The 15165-nt window shown below is 49.9% G+C and overlaps 1 protein-coding gene across 1 annotated transcript in view; it reads left to right on the top strand.

Annotated features, from left to right (window-relative positions):
• Positions 1–850: 850 nt before the first annotated feature.
• The window catches only part of LOC308379684 (protein sidekick-2-like), a gene marked incomplete at its 3' end in the record, with an annotated part of 37823 nt that continues 23508 nt past the window's right edge, over positions 851–15165 (top strand). The window contains exons 1-14 of the mRNA XM_080856923.1: positions 851–1005; positions 2965–3071; positions 3508–3655; positions 5684–5817; positions 7319–7430; positions 7919–8109; positions 9422–9505; positions 9716–9910; positions 10460–10576; positions 11046–11213; positions 11809–11911; positions 12689–12865; positions 13314–13450; positions 13856–14003. Coding sequence (XP_080713049.1) covers positions 869–1005; positions 2965–3071; positions 3508–3655; positions 5684–5817; positions 7319–7430; positions 7919–8109; positions 9422–9505; positions 9716–9910; positions 10460–10576; positions 11046–11213; positions 11809–11911; positions 12689–12865; positions 13314–13450; positions 13856–14003 — 1958 coding nt within the window. The 5' untranslated portion in view covers positions 851–868. The remainder of the gene's footprint in view (positions 1006–2964; positions 3072–3507; positions 3656–5683; positions 5818–7318; positions 7431–7918; positions 8110–9421; positions 9506–9715; positions 9911–10459; positions 10577–11045; positions 11214–11808; positions 11912–12688; positions 12866–13313; positions 13451–13855; positions 14004–15165) is intronic.

Here is a 15165-nt window from a genome sequence, read left to right as displayed (position 1 = left end):
TGGGGAAAACCAGCCCATTTTTTTTTCTTTTTGCCCACCATCACCACGTGGCACCGGGGGCCTGGGACTGAGCCGCCATCCTCCGCCTCTATTAATACTGCCTTTAATTAGCCCGTCCTCGCTAATGCTGCTACGATCGGCACACTGTCACCCTCCGGGGGCCTGGCGGAGACAGACGGTGGGAGGGGGATCGATACGTCTGATCATTTCTTTCTCGTCGGGAGAAAATGAAAGCACTTTGTCTCGCGCGGCGCTGACGGGGACTTCCGCGCTTAGTCGGCCATGAGCCTCAGTGGTGTTTTTAGTTTAGTAGCACGATGTGGATGGGAGTGGTTGTGCACGGCTATGCTACATAATCTGGCTCCCCCGTATTAGAAACAGTAAAGATAAATGAACGGCGGTGCAGGGCATAGCTCATTCTGTCAGCTGCTCTGGGCTGTGGGGCTACCAAACAAATACTCCTTAAGGGCTTCGCTGCTGCGCCGCGCTCTTCCCCCCCTGCAGCTCTCAGGGCTGCTACCTAGAGGAGTGCTCTTGCAGCCCTCCCTCTCAGAGCTCTCGGCTCTTTTATTGTGCGCCTGACATACAAATCAGTTTGGAGGATTGTTTTTGCAGCCATCTGCTTAAACCCTGCTCTTTTCCCGCTCTGGTGCATCGATCTGGCATTGGTCGTACCTGTCTAACCCTGACTCTCTTTCCCTCTTTCTCTCTGCCCCCCCCTCTCTTATCTCTTTCACTCCCCATTCCTTCTCTCATCCTTTTCTTTCCAAATCCCCTCCTCTCCCCCACCTCCACTCTAATTTTCTCCCTCCTTCCTTCCTATTTTCTCTTCTCTGTGGGCCTAGATGATGTTCCTCCCTACTTCAAGATGGAGCCCATTCCAACTCAGGTCCACCTGGAGGGGAACCGCCTGGTGCTCACCTGCATGGCCGAGGGAAGCTGGCCTCTCGAGTTCAAGTGGATCTACAACGGAACCGAGCTGACGCGCTTCTCGCTTGAGTACAGGTAAGAGAGAGGACGACAGAGCAGAATGAAAGAACAGAAAGGAGGTGCAGAGAGCAAAAGATGCGAATAACAAATTGCCTCTCTGGTCCTCCATCTCAATTCTGGGTGTATAACCAGCTTAGTAAATAGGAACACTAATCACAGTTTAAATTGAACAAATTCCTCATTTGCCCCGCGTTTAATTCAAATTCAATCTCATCTTTATTTATATATTCAGTGAGGCTCTGGCGTGGTAACCCCCTTGAGATGCAATGTCTCCCTTTTCAATATGAGCATGAAATGACTTGCGCAGTCACTCCAAGCACATATTAGCAGATATCATTTTCTGTTCGTTCAGAATACACAAATACAGCAGCATTCATTTCACCAGGAGTCCCTTGTTTAGCAGCCACAGGGCTTTGCTTTTCTCACCACCACCCAATACCCCCCCCCCCCCCCCCACACACACACACACACACACACACTTACAAACACACACACACACTCACACACACAATCACACACTCACACACACAACACCCCATGAAGAACAGGAATGGCAGAAAGGCACAAGACCCCCTCACAAAAGCCTCGCATTCAACATTAGCACGGCTCCTCCAATATTTATGCCAGGCGCCGCTAAGTGAATTGTTCCCGACTGCAGCACCGCAGTGGGCGCTCCTGCCTTGCATTCGGCTGCTGTCAATAATACAATACTTCACTCTCTCTTGTTATTGTTTCAGTTCTTTTGCTGACCAAGAAGGTCAACATTTCACACCGAAATGAACAGGGTTTTTAATGGATTGAGCGGCGCAAAGACCTTTCGTACACCGCCTCCAGCTTTAAGGCCGCTGGTCCTCTTTGGATGCTGCTCTGTTCTAGTCATGTTGGTAGCGTCAGCGGCGGCGAGGAGAAAAGCTCTCAGCCTCCTCTTCCTGTCTGCAGAAACAGTGTGAATAGGTTCCAAACCACACAATTAGATCCCTGTTAGCCATCATTATCAGCCCACATCTCCCCTCCTTAGCCAGTCATCAGCACTCTGAGCCGACAGCGCTCTCTGTGTGTGTGTGTGTGTGTGTGTGTGTGTGTGTGTGTGTGTGTGTGTGTGTGTGTGTGTCTGTGTGTGTGGAAGAGCGGGGTTGTGAGGATCACTGTTCTGCTTGTTATTCCCCACCATTCCTGATCAAAGGAGAGAACTTGAATCCACTTAACCAAGGCGTCACCGTTCTGCAAATAGTCGTGCAAGAACTCAACAGGGCAGATAAGAAGCCTTCTGCGGATGCCAGTGTCTCATTCAACAAACCCCCTTTTCTATTTATAGCTCTCACACTGGAGCACACACACACACACACACATATACACACACACACACACACACACACACACACACACACACACACACATACACACACCCTAAAGAACTAAGGCATTCTAATACTTCTTCCCTGGCCCTTGTTAGGATGTCTTAATGTACAGTTCCTTGTGTGTGGTCTTGGCTTTTCTGATTCCTGTCGATAGAAATCAGATTGCAAATGTTGCAGATTTTTTCCCTCCACTCAGTGCTTGTTTTGTTCTGTTGCTGTTGTTTTTTTTGGCAGAGTTTAATTGTGTAGATGGCCTTTTTCCCTACCTTGTGTTGTCATCATAACATCAAGCCAGGCTGAAACACTTCTCCATTATTAATGAAGCTACTTTGACAGGTTAGGGTGCTGAGAGTGGTGGAGCGTGCCAAACTTAACACCATCTCACACACACACACACACACACACACACACACACACACACACACACACACACACACACACACCAAATGTGTTTCTTTCGCCTACATGGCGTGCACAATATTATAAAAAATTCCTGAACATCGTTCTGACTGCAGTGTGTGTGTGTGGCTTTCCCGCCTAATTGCCAGAGAGGGCTCATTTGTTCATTTTTCCCATGTCTGGAATGATGTGGAGTCCTAACGGTTGTGTTTGTCAGGTATGTGATCCCGGCGCTGGACCGTGCCCACGCGGGGTTCTACCGGTGCATCGTGAGGAACCGGGTGGGCGCCCTGATGCAGCGGAGTACTCAGGTGCAAGTGGCCTGTAAGTGCGCGTTCCCCCCCGAGCCGTGGACAGCTGTCTGAAGTGGTTTTTAAAGGCACTGCATGTACCCGCCGAGTCGCTGCAGGAGCTGTGCAGACTGTTAAAATGTGCTCTCTCTCTTTCCCTCTCTCTCTCTCTCTCTCTCTCTCTCTCTCTCTCTCCCTCTCTCGCTCTCCCTTCCTCTCTTCCTCTCTTCCATTTCCCTCACTCACTCCTTTTCCAAATCATTCTGTCCATCTCCCTGCTCTCTCCTTTGGTCTTTCTCACTCATTCGTTCTCTCTTTTCCACTTTCTATGTATGCCTTTCTTTCTTTTCTATCTATCTATCTCCTAATCTATTCCTTCTCTGTATGTGCACCCTCACACCAATTGATCCATCTTTCTATCTCCCTCTTTCATTCCCTCCATCACATCCCTTCCTATTTCTCTCCCTCAGATATGGGTGGTTTTGTGGAGGGCGAGCGCACCCAGGCCGTGTCCCAGGGAGAGGCAGCGGTCATCCTGACCCCACGAATCCTCAGCTACCCCCGGCCCCAGATCACATGGTTCAGGGACGGACGCAAGATCCCCCCCAGCAGCCGCATGTAAAACGCCCCCTCATCTCTGCCTGTGTGCTCTCACAAGCAGTCATTTATGTGTGTTTGTGTGTTTGTGTGTGTGTGTGTGTGTGTGTGTGTGTGTGTGTGTGTGTTTGTTTGTGCACGTGTTTGTATGCGTGCATGTGTTCATGAGTATGTGAGTGTCTGTGTGTTTTGTAGGGTAGCAATCATGTGTGCGTGTGTGTGTGTGCGTGACAAGGTAGGGAGGAGATAGAGATACATGTTTTATGTCTGTCGTTTTGTGGCGTCGATCAAAGATGCATGTCCTCACGTGTATTTGACATGAAGGGAGTGCTGCCGCGGCGAGGCCACTGTGCCCATGGAGCTGGCAGCGCCTGCATGCCATCGCTGTGCTCTGCTCTCTGCTACACGTGTGTTTTTGTTAAGTTTGGTCATGAAGGCCCCCTTCTGTAAATGACTGGAGCGGTGATGGAGGCTGGTATAATAAGAGCCTGTGCAAAAGCCACGGCTGCCTTTAGGAGAGGGAGCTGATTGAGGAGGAGGGAGGAGGACGTGAGCAACAGGGGAGCCAATTACACCAAATGGACAAAAGCCCTGTATTGATGACCTCGGGACTGACAGCAGTGGGCTGATTTCAGTAACTGTGCTTGCAGCGTTTATGTGTTAGTTAGCCAGTTAGTGTGTGTGTGTGTGTGTGTGTGTGTGTGTGTGTGTGTGTGTGTGTGTGTGTATTGGGGGGTAGGTAAGTGTGGGTGGGTGGATTGTGTGTGTGTGTGTATATATGTATGTGTGGTGGGGGGTGCATGAATACGTGTGTTGGTGCTTAAACCAGAAATGTGTGTGTGCGTGTGTTTGTGTATGTGTGTGTGTGTGTGTGTGTGTGTGTGTATGTGTGTATCTAGTCTGGGTCAGGGAGGTCTTTGGCAATCACCTGAGATTAATTTACCTGACTCGACAGTGCGAGGCTGAGCGAGAACAGCGCTGTGTTTGATGATCTATAATTTATCGAGCTCGTCCGGCATGTCATAGCTGACGTGAGGGCTTCAGACATTTACGGGGGGGATTGTATTCCCCAGCCCCTCCGAGGCTTAACCAGACGAGTGCACTACTCTTTTTTCTGAAGCTCTCCACATAAAATCCCCCAAAAGCGAAGCGAGTGGGGGAGGAAAGGGAATGGAGGGGGAGGGGGGGGGGGGGGGGGGGGGGGCACAGGCAGAGGTTATATAAAAAAAAACGTCAGAGGCACTTTTCAGAGAGGCTAGAGCCCCACCCTCCCCGCAATCACGTCGTTCACTTTGAACAGCGGCTCCTCCCTGCAAAGGTATGGTGTCCTATCATGCCACGGCAGCACCTGTCTCTTTATGAATCTGAGATACTCTGACAGAGGGAGAATTTGTTTGCTTTGTTTTTTTTTTGTTTTTTCCTTCCTCTGCACATTGATATTCTGTGGGGCGTCGCGCCGACTTTCGTGAGAGCCCTCAGTATAATTGTCCGGGAGTCTGTTTAATCTGTGCTTATCGGGCCTGTGCTGACAGATACACAGGCCCTAATCTGCCGGCGCAGGGAGTGTCGGCTCTCATTTACCGGCATGCGCTCACGGCCGGGGCCCTGCCGAGCGGCCCCGTGGAATCCCAAAGTGGTTTTGTCCTCGTGGGCTCCTCCACGCAAGAAAAAAAATAAGGCAAGAAAGTAAATCATATTGATGCAACGAAGTGCTGGCATGGCTATAGAGAGTGGTGTGATCTTAACCAGCTGGGGTTAAGATACCAGAGGCGTGCTGAAGAGCCTGTGTGCGGACCTGCCATGTGTTGGGTAATTGAATTTGAATGTGTTGGAGTGTGTGCGCATACGTTGTGTTAACATATGTTCATGTGAAGAGTGGAGTGTGTGTGTGTGTGTGTGTGTGTAGTGTATATGAAGCATGAGTTAAGGTATTTGTGATTGTTACAGGCAGATGTGTTCGTCTGTTGCATGTTATGTCTGCGCTAGATGGCCAATATGTGTCCTTCTCTCTTCTCCTCTCCTCTCCTCTCCTCTCCTCTCCACACACAGAGCCATCAGCTTGGACAACACCCTCATCATTCTGTCCACGGTTGCTCCTGACGCGGGCCGCTATTACGCACAGGCCGTTAACGATAAGAATGGGGAGAACAAGACAAGCCAACCGGTTACCCTGACTGTGGAGAGTGAGTACAGTCTCAAATACACACACACACACACACACACACACACACACACACACACACACACACACACACACACACACACAAACCGAATCATATAATTCAAAACAGCATGGTGGAGACAGCTTGCTGTTCAGCAGAAGCACAGAGGTCCATCCGGTTCAGGGAGTGAAAGAAAAAGAACTGAGTGTGTAGGTGTATATGTGTGTGTGTGTGTGTGTGTGTGTGTGTGTGTGTGTGTGTGTGTGTGTGTGTGTGTGTGTGTGTGTGTGTGTGTGTGTGTGTGTGTGTGTGTGTGTGCGCGTGTGTGTGTGTGTGTGTGTGTGTGTGTGTGTGAGAGAGAGAGAGAGAGATAGTGTGTGTTTGTTGTTTTCTTACAGTGTTTCAGTCTAACCCAGAACTCCTAAACTGGACATCCAACAGGTGGGCAAGCTCTGCTGAAACAATAACAGAAATCGTTTTGGCTCCCTCTGGTGGTGTAATACCAGTTCCTGTTCTCCATCCTCTTCTCTTCAGGGATCTTCCTTCAACCACCCCAGTGCCCCCCCCACATACACACTCAGACACACACACACACACACACACACACACACACACACACACACACACACGCACACACACACGCACACACACACCTCCCTCCCTTAACCTTACTCACACCTCTTCCCTTTCCCTCACGCGTTCTCTGAGGCAGTGATGCACTATGTTTGCTCAGAATCAATACCCTTTCAATGGGCCTCACCGTTGCTTTGCGATGGGCCTGCATCCTCTGTCCGCGGCTGCCCCGTGATGAGCTCTCTCTCTCTCTCTCTGTCCCCCATCCACCTCTGCTCTGCTCCCCCCACTAGCCCTCTGACAAGGTGATTAAGCCGGGTTGTAAAACGAGCTTGCCATTTAATAGCCCACCACAAAAGCAGATTTATGGAGAGAGGCTCACACCAGGGGGAGTCATGCTCTCGCTCGCTGAGCCCCGTCTCACACCACAGAAAACAGCAACAGGGTAAGACCAGACAGGAGGCGAGACGCAGGGGAGACCAGGGGGGGGGGGGGGGTAGTTTGGAAAAGAGCGCGCTGATTGAGAGTAGATAATCAATGGCTGGCTCTGGGCTGTGTTTTGAATTAGCGAGTGAGTATGAGTGTTAATCAGCCTCCCCGTCACACCCCCACCCTTCAGTCTAGCCTCCACCATGGAGCGTGATGGAGCCTTTGTTGAGGGGGAGAATGGAGGCCCACACAGGTGCTGCTGTGCTCAGCAGTCTAATGGTGGTAATTAGGGTCATACAGGTTTGACAGAAGCTGTCAGGGACATTATGTAAAATTAGTTTGTTGTATGCCTGAATAACGTGACCGTAACTGATTCCATGTTTGACTACGTGTTGGATTCATTAGCATCGTCATCATGTATTGAAAAGCTACATGTTCCACCTTTCCATTAGAGACCTTGACCTGGTCTTTACATCTCTATCTGTCTTTCTTTTCTCTTTCTGTCCCTTTCTCTCGGCAGACATAGGCGGTCCTGCGGACCCCATTGCTCCCTCCATCATTGTGCCCCCGAAGAACACGAGTGTGGTGGTGGGAGCGTTTGAAGTCACCCTGGAGTGTGTGGCCAATGCCAGGTGAGCCCAGTCAACTGACGCTGAGCTACTTTAAGGTTAGCTCTGCCATCCACCATTAGTCTCTCGTGTGGACAGTCTGGTTTCTGAATGGAGAATGACCTAGCTATTGCCATAGCCTGCAGTTTGGATGGTAAAGCTAAGACGGTAAACAAAATCACTCATATACTCACACACACTCACACACTCACACACACACACACACACACACACACACACACACACACACATATGTGTACATACTACATGTACAGTACATACTTGCATAAACACACACACGTATGAACAGATGTATTTACAGTTGAATTATCACAGCATTAAAAATGCATGGGCTTGAGTCTGCGCTGCAATCACTGTCTCTGATGACTTCTCTAATGAGTTCTTTCTCATTCTCTCTCATCCTCTTGTCCCCTGGAATATTCCTCTCTTCTCTCATCTACCTGTCATATCTCTCTTTCTCTCTCTCTCTCTCCCTCCTCCTGTCCCTTCAGGCCACTGGTGAAGCTGGCCATCACATGGCGTAAGAACGGTCAGGTGTTCACCCGTGGCATCCGGGACTTCGGGCGGCGGGTGAGCATCAGCGGGCCACTCGTGAGTGACAGCGGGTACTACGAGTGCGAGGCCTCCCTGCGCAGCAGTCGAGCGCCTACCGTCAAAGCTGGGGCTTACCTGCACGTGCTGGGTATGTATTCGTCATTCCAGTGCCCGATTGAAAATGAATAATGTTCTCTTAATACTTACTGCCACACACCAGTGACCCCCCACTGACCCAGCACAGGGCACCACTGTGGGACATTTATCAGATCAGCCACCAGCCTCGTGGAACTTTATACTCTTTAACTCTAGGTGGCCATGCATCCATATGTCTGTCTATTTTCTGGTTGACCTTTTCCAAACTTATTGAACTAGGCTCATAAATGACCCAAGGCTCTTGAGAGACTGCTGTATATACAACCAGAACAAATGACCCACAATTTCTCAGTCATAGTTCCCAGAAATGTGGAATGTGTTTGTGTCGCTGTGGGAAGGGTTCAAATTGAAACCATGAACATGGAAGTGTCTTTTTCGTGTGTAATTCCAGTTCCTGTTCTCCATCCTCTTCTCTTCACGGCTCCTCCTTCTACCACCCCCGTGCCCCCCCACATACACACTCAGACACACAACCAAACACACAAACACACACACACACACACACATGCACACACACACACACACACACACGCACACACACACACACACACACACACACACACACACACACACACACACACACACACACCTCCCTCCCCTAACCTTCTTTTGCAGCTTTGTAGTTCATCATGCAGTGCACACTATATTCACACATGTTTGGCAAACAGCACAGCGCTATGCTAATTAATACCATCACCTCACACTCCCACTGAATCCCCCTCACCTTGACCTCGTTGTTCAAGGTCACCAACACCACATGGCTCCATCCCACTCTCTTGCCCATCTTGCACTCTCACGCTCACTCTCTTCTAATCATCTGCTCCCCTATAATGCAGTCTGGCACCAAACAAACAACACTTTATTATCACTTCAACAAACAACTATTATCACTTCAACAAACAACACTTTATTATCACTTCATTCACGAAGCTTTGTCTCAACAACTGTCTCAACAACACTTGAGGTGAGGTGGCGAGTATGGTGTAGGCTAGTGGTGTTGTTTTGACTGGGACGGAGTGGAGTTGATGCTCACAGTTCCTTACTGAGTGGCTTACGTGTCCCACTGCACAAGTGCTCTCATAGAGATGGGTAATCAATGCAGGGAGCTACTCAAGAAAGTCCAGGCTAGTTTAGCTCTCTCTCTTCCCCCTCTCCCCCCCTCCCCCCATCTCCCCCTCTCTTTCCCCCTCACTCTCCCTCTTCCTCATCTCTCCCTCCAACTCTCTCCCTCTCTCTCTCTATCTCTCTTTCTCTCTCTCTATCTGTCTCTTTCGCTCTATTTATCTATGTGTCTCTTTCTGCAGAGCACCCAATGTTTGTGAAAGAGCCTGAGAGACACATCAGTGCAGAGATGGAGAAGGTGGTGGATATTCCCTGCCAGGCCAGAGGTGAGTGTGTGCGTGTGTGTGTGTGTGTGTGTGTGTGTGTGTGTGTGTGTGTGTGTGTGTGTGTGTGATTGTGTGTGTACTCACTTGTTTGTGACAAAACAGAGTGTTTGTGGCTGACTGCATACACGGTGGCACACTGTGTTTGTGTGTGTGTGTGTTTCTGCTGGCTTGCATGCTTTTGAGACAGCTTCTCTCCTCTCCTCCACCCAGGAACCCCTCAGGCTGATATCGTGTGGTATAAGGACGCCGCACTTATAAGTCCAGTGAAGACCCCCCGCTACAGGGTCCTGGTGGGCGGCAGCCTGCAGATCAACGGCCTGTTGCCCGACGACACCGGCATGTTCCAGTGCTTCGCCCGCAACCTGGCTGGCGAGATCCAGACCAACACCTACCTGGCCGTCACCAGTAAGACAGTGCTCCACCTCCAGTCTAATAACCCAGAGGGAAACTCGCATGCAAGTCTGTCTTCACTCCACCCGCCTCCCGCCTCCACCACCACCTCTACCTCCACCTCCACCAGCCCCCTCCATGCCCCGACCCCTCCAGTGTTTCCCCCGCTATCTGTCTCCTTGTCAGATCCATCATTTCACAAGCCAACAAATTACCGCATGTTTTTGGAGGAGTCGCTGAAAGAGATTGATAGACAAGCAGAATACGGCGCATTGACAAAAGGATACAGAATGAGTGAGTGAGAGCAAGAGAGAGGTGTGAGCAGAAATAGATAGACAAGAGAGAACGCAGCCAGGCTGTCTGCATCTTGTGGTTTTTGTTTTTTTTATTTATTTCGTTATTTCTTTTTCATCTGTCGGAATAAAAGATGACAGGGTTGAAGAATAAAGAGGAGAGATAGGTGGAGCAACTTTCATATTCAAAACTGGTATCTGTGGCCAGCTCTGTGATGGGTTATCTGTTCCGAAATCAGCGGCGTGCGTTCACTCCCTCTGTTCTTCTCAGGTATCGCTCCTAACATCACAGTGGGGCCCGCAGACAGCGCCGTGATTGACGGCATGTCCATCATACTGCACTGCGAGACCGCTGGAGCCCCGCGGCCCGCCATCACGTGGCAGAGAGGTGAGTGGCCAATCACGTTGCAATCTCCGGACGCTCTCCCAGAACCAATGGCGTTGTGTGTATAGAAGACTTCACAGCTAATCATGCTTCACCTCCGCAGACATGTCAGCTGCTGATCACATACCCAGAGTAAACACACACACACGCACACACACACACACACACACAAACACACGCACACACTGCTGTCTGTCTGTCAATACTGAAGTCTATTTCCAGGCTGCGGGCACAGGAATAGAGCCTTTGAGATGCTTGAGGCCGAAAAAGTCCTCCGTTACTATGGGAACGGAGGCATTACTGCAACCCAGACATAGTAGTTATTAGGATGGGTGATACAACAAATGGTCATCATGCCCCCCCCCCCCCCCCCCCCCCCTCTCTCTCTCTCTCTCTCTCTCTCCCCTCCACCTCTCCTCCCCCATCTCTCTCTCTTCTTTCTGTCTCTCTGTCTCTCTCTCTCTCTGTGTAGGTGAGAGAGTGTTGGCCAGTGGTTCTGTGCAGCTGCCCCGCTTCACGCTGCTGGAGTCTGGTAGTCTGCTGATCAGCCCGTCCCACCTGTCCGACGCCGGCTCCTACACCTGCATGGCCAGCAACTCCCGTGGCATCGACGAGGCCTCCTCCGACCTGGTGGTCTGGGGTGAGTGTGTGTGTGTGTGTGTGTGTGTGTGTGTGTGTGTGTGTGTGTGTGAGAGTGTGTGTGTGTGTATGTGTGTGTGGGGGATTGTGTGTGGGAGTGTACGTGTGTGTGCATGTGCGTGTGTGTGTGTGTGTGAGTGTGTGTGTGTGTGTGAGAGTGTACGTGTGTGTTCATGTGTGTGTACACGTGTGTATATGTGTGTGTGTGTATGTAGGCGTGTGGTTGTAAGCCATCTGAATGTGAGACAGGATGTGGCTTAACCCAATGAATGTGTGTGAGGATGAAAGAATAGTGCAAACAGGTTTCCACCTCACACTGTGTTTGCAGGTCTGTGTTCCCAAAACACGCTGGTTTAGTATGGCAGGATTAGCTTGCTCAGAGGCTCAGAGTATGGACAAATCAGTTTTCACTTCACACTGTGTGTATGTGTGTGTGTGTGTGTGTGTGTGTGTGTGTGTGTGTGTTTGTTTGTGTGTATGCATGCGGTGGGGAAGCATTAATAATAAATGACGCTATCCAGAGCTGAAAGGCAATGGTACAGACTGATGCAGCAGGATTGTAAAGTCCCTATGTGTGTGTGTGTTTGTGTTTCCAGCTCGGACCCGCATCAGCAACCCTCCACAGGACCAGAGCGTCATCAAAGGCACCAAGGCCACCATGACCTGTGGGGTTACTAATGACCCGAGTGTCACCGTCAGGTGACCCTGAAACACACACACACACACATTTACACTCTTGCTTTTTCATCTTCTGATTCCTCTTCCATCTTCTACCCCCTCCTCTTCCTCTGTCTCTCAAACACTCACTCTCTCCTTCTCTCAACCTTCCTCTTTTTCTTTCTCTCTCTCATTCCCTTCCTCTCTTGATCTGTTGCTCTTTTATTCATTTTCTCTCTCTCCTTCTCTCCTTCTCTCTTCCTCCTCCTCTCTCTCTGTCTCCACAGCTGTCCCCTATCTCTCTTCCGTCTCATAAGACTGGGCTTTGATTTACTGTCACCTGCCACAGCACCTCCATTGATTTCATGGGGGATAAACAGATGAATATGTAAGCAGAGTAATAACTTAGATGCAGCCTTTAATTAAACACAAGACAGAGGAGATTAGATGGGGAATCGAAGCAGCCGCAATTAAACGCAGGGTGCGTGAATGAGCCTGTGCGTGTGTGTGCCCGCGTGTGTTTGTGTGTGTGTGTGTGTGTTTGTGTGTGTGTGTGAGTGTGTGTGTGTTTTTGTGTGTTTGACAGTGCGTGTCTGAGTTGCAGTTGGTTGTGAGTTGCAGTTGGGTTTTGGGTGACATAACAGCTGCTTGTGTGTGTGTGTGTGTGTGTGTGTGCGTGTGTGCCTGCGTGCGTGCGTGTGTCCGTGCGTGTGTGTCTGTGTGTGTGAGCGCCTCGATTAGGTTTTAATAATAAATTAGCTCTATTGTGTGTGTGGCAGTGGGGTTAAATGTGCTCTAATAGAAGACTGGCTCCTGCAGGCACGTCTGGGAGAAGGGGGGCTCAGCCATCGATGTGGGGGCTGTTCCACGCATCCGCCTGGACTCGGACGGCACTCTCCACATCTTCCAAACCTGGTCGGGAGACATCGGCACCTATACCTGCAAAGTCACCTCTGTCGGGGGGAACGACACACGGAATGCCCACCTCCGTGTTAGGTAGCTGAACATGTCACACACACATATAAACATAGACACACACACTCTCTCTCTCTCTCTCTCTCTCTCTCTCTCTCTCACACACACACACACACACACACACACACACACACACACACACACACACACACACACACACACACACACATATATCTTGTCATTGATTTGCCTTGTCCTTGTCTGCTGGGCCTTTTCTCCTCAATCATTTTGTCTTATTCTATTTACTGATGGCTCCCAGAGGCACAGCCTTCTCACTTCCTCAGCTGCTTGTTTTCTCTTCTCTCTCTCTCTCTTTCTCTGTCTGACCTCTTCTCTCTCTCTCTTCTCCTCATATTTCATCTCTCACTTTTCCCTTCCTCTCACTCTCTCTCTCTCTCTCTGCTCAACACACACACACACTCCATCTCCATCTGTTTTTTCCCTTATTCTCTCATTCCCACTCTCGCAGGCAGCTTCCTCATTCTCCAGAAAACCCAGCGGCCACCCTGAGTCCCTCCGAGAAGCGGAGCATCAACCTGACCTGGGCGCAGGCCTTCGACGGAAACAGCCCACTTATCCGCTACATCCTGGAGGTGTCCGAGAACAGTGAGTGGACCCATTAGAGTCTGAAAGCTTGAGAGCCAAACCGCACCGTGGCCAGTCACCTTAACTTGTGCTCCCTCTCTGGAGAATAAGCTTCTAGAACACTGAAAAATGTGCACTCCTAGTGGTCTTACCGTGTTCTTGTGGCTCAACATACATACTGATGGACATGTGTTTCTGACCTCTACTTTAGATGAAAGCATCTGCTAAATGAATAAAGGGAAATGTAGTGTCCAGATGAATAAAGGGCAATGTAGTCCAAACTAGGATTTGTTAACTCTAGGTGAGTGCGAGAGGTGGATGCAATGAGGGAAATAACTAGGCTCAGTGTAAGCATGTTAGTAGTCACTTAGAATTTGCACCTTTTCTATCTCTCTGTCTGTCTGTCTGTCCGTCTATCTGAAACAGACGCGCCATGGACCGTGCTCCTGGCCAACATTGACCCCGAGGCTGCCAGCGTGTCGGTGGGCGGACTCATCCCTGCGCGCTCCTACCAGTTCCGCCTGTGTGCCGTCAACGACGTGGGCCGTGGCCAGTTCAGTCGCGAGACGGAGCGGTGAGCAGCAGCTTCTTCATGGTCTGGGGTGGGGGGTGCAGGGGTGCAAAGTCTCATAACGTCAGAGTTCTCCTGCTTTCTGCTGTGCTCTGCTGCCTTTGTCCTTGCCCTTCTTACCGTGGCGGTTGTTTGCCAACAAACAAAGTATGGGGTGATACAGTAACCCCCACGTGGGATGGAGCATTTGAAAATCAACTGAAGGCTAAGCACAAGACTGCACGAGTTATTTTGTCCACATTGTTTGTTTTTGCACCACCTGGTGTGTGTGTGTGTGTCTGTGTGTGTGTGTGTGTGTGTGTGTGTGTGTGTCTGTGTGTGCGTGTGTGCGTGTGTGCGTGTGTGTGTGTGTGTGTGCGCGTGTGCCTGTGTGTGTGTGTGTGTGTGTGTGTGTGTTTGTGTGTGTGATTAATAAAGCAGGATGCATAGAGAATGCTGCCTCCATAGCTGCCTGCCTGCTCTCTGCTCGAGACCAGCACTGAGAAGCATGAATGAGTCACGACTTCAAACGGGCTCAGAACCCATGGGAATACTCTGATGTCTCAAGAACAGCTTCACACAAACACACACACACACACACACACACACACACACACACACACACATACGCACACTTACAGTCACACACACAGATTCCATCACACAATCCCACAGAAACTAATTGATAGGAACTAGAGGCGGTTTGAGGATGCCTTGAAAGTTAACGCATGTCAAATATATTTTGAATGTTTATGATATATTCATGATGACCCTCTCACATTTAATCTCTCCGGAGCTATCCTGGGCAGAACCCACAAAAAAAGGGGGAAGGCTGGAGCTGCTTTTACATAGTTGCAGAGTAAAAAAGACCATCAATCACGACATGTGGAGATAAAAGCCAAAATTGGGATAGGCCGGTATGCTTGTATGACCGACCTCAGCCTGTATTGAAACAGTCCACAGAGAAACGCACACACACACACAAACACACACATACACACACACACACACACACACACACAAGATTCAGTATACTTTAGATGGGGCATACTTGCATGTGGCCTGCTTACTGCATCAGACAATATAAATGTATGAACAAACAAAAGCAGCACGTGAAGCAAGGGTGCATGAGACACTCTCGTGCAACACTGTGCAAGAGAATGGGAGTGGAAGCAGGCCTTTAAGC

Source organism: Sprattus sprattus (genome assembly GCF_963457725.1).
Source record: "Sprattus sprattus genome assembly, chromosome: 18".
NCBI classification, from domain to species: Eukaryota; Metazoa; Chordata; class Actinopteri; order Clupeiformes; family Clupeidae; genus Sprattus; species Sprattus sprattus.
Note: the sequence above shows the minus strand (reverse complement) of the source record. Positions and strands in the feature narration are given on the sequence as shown.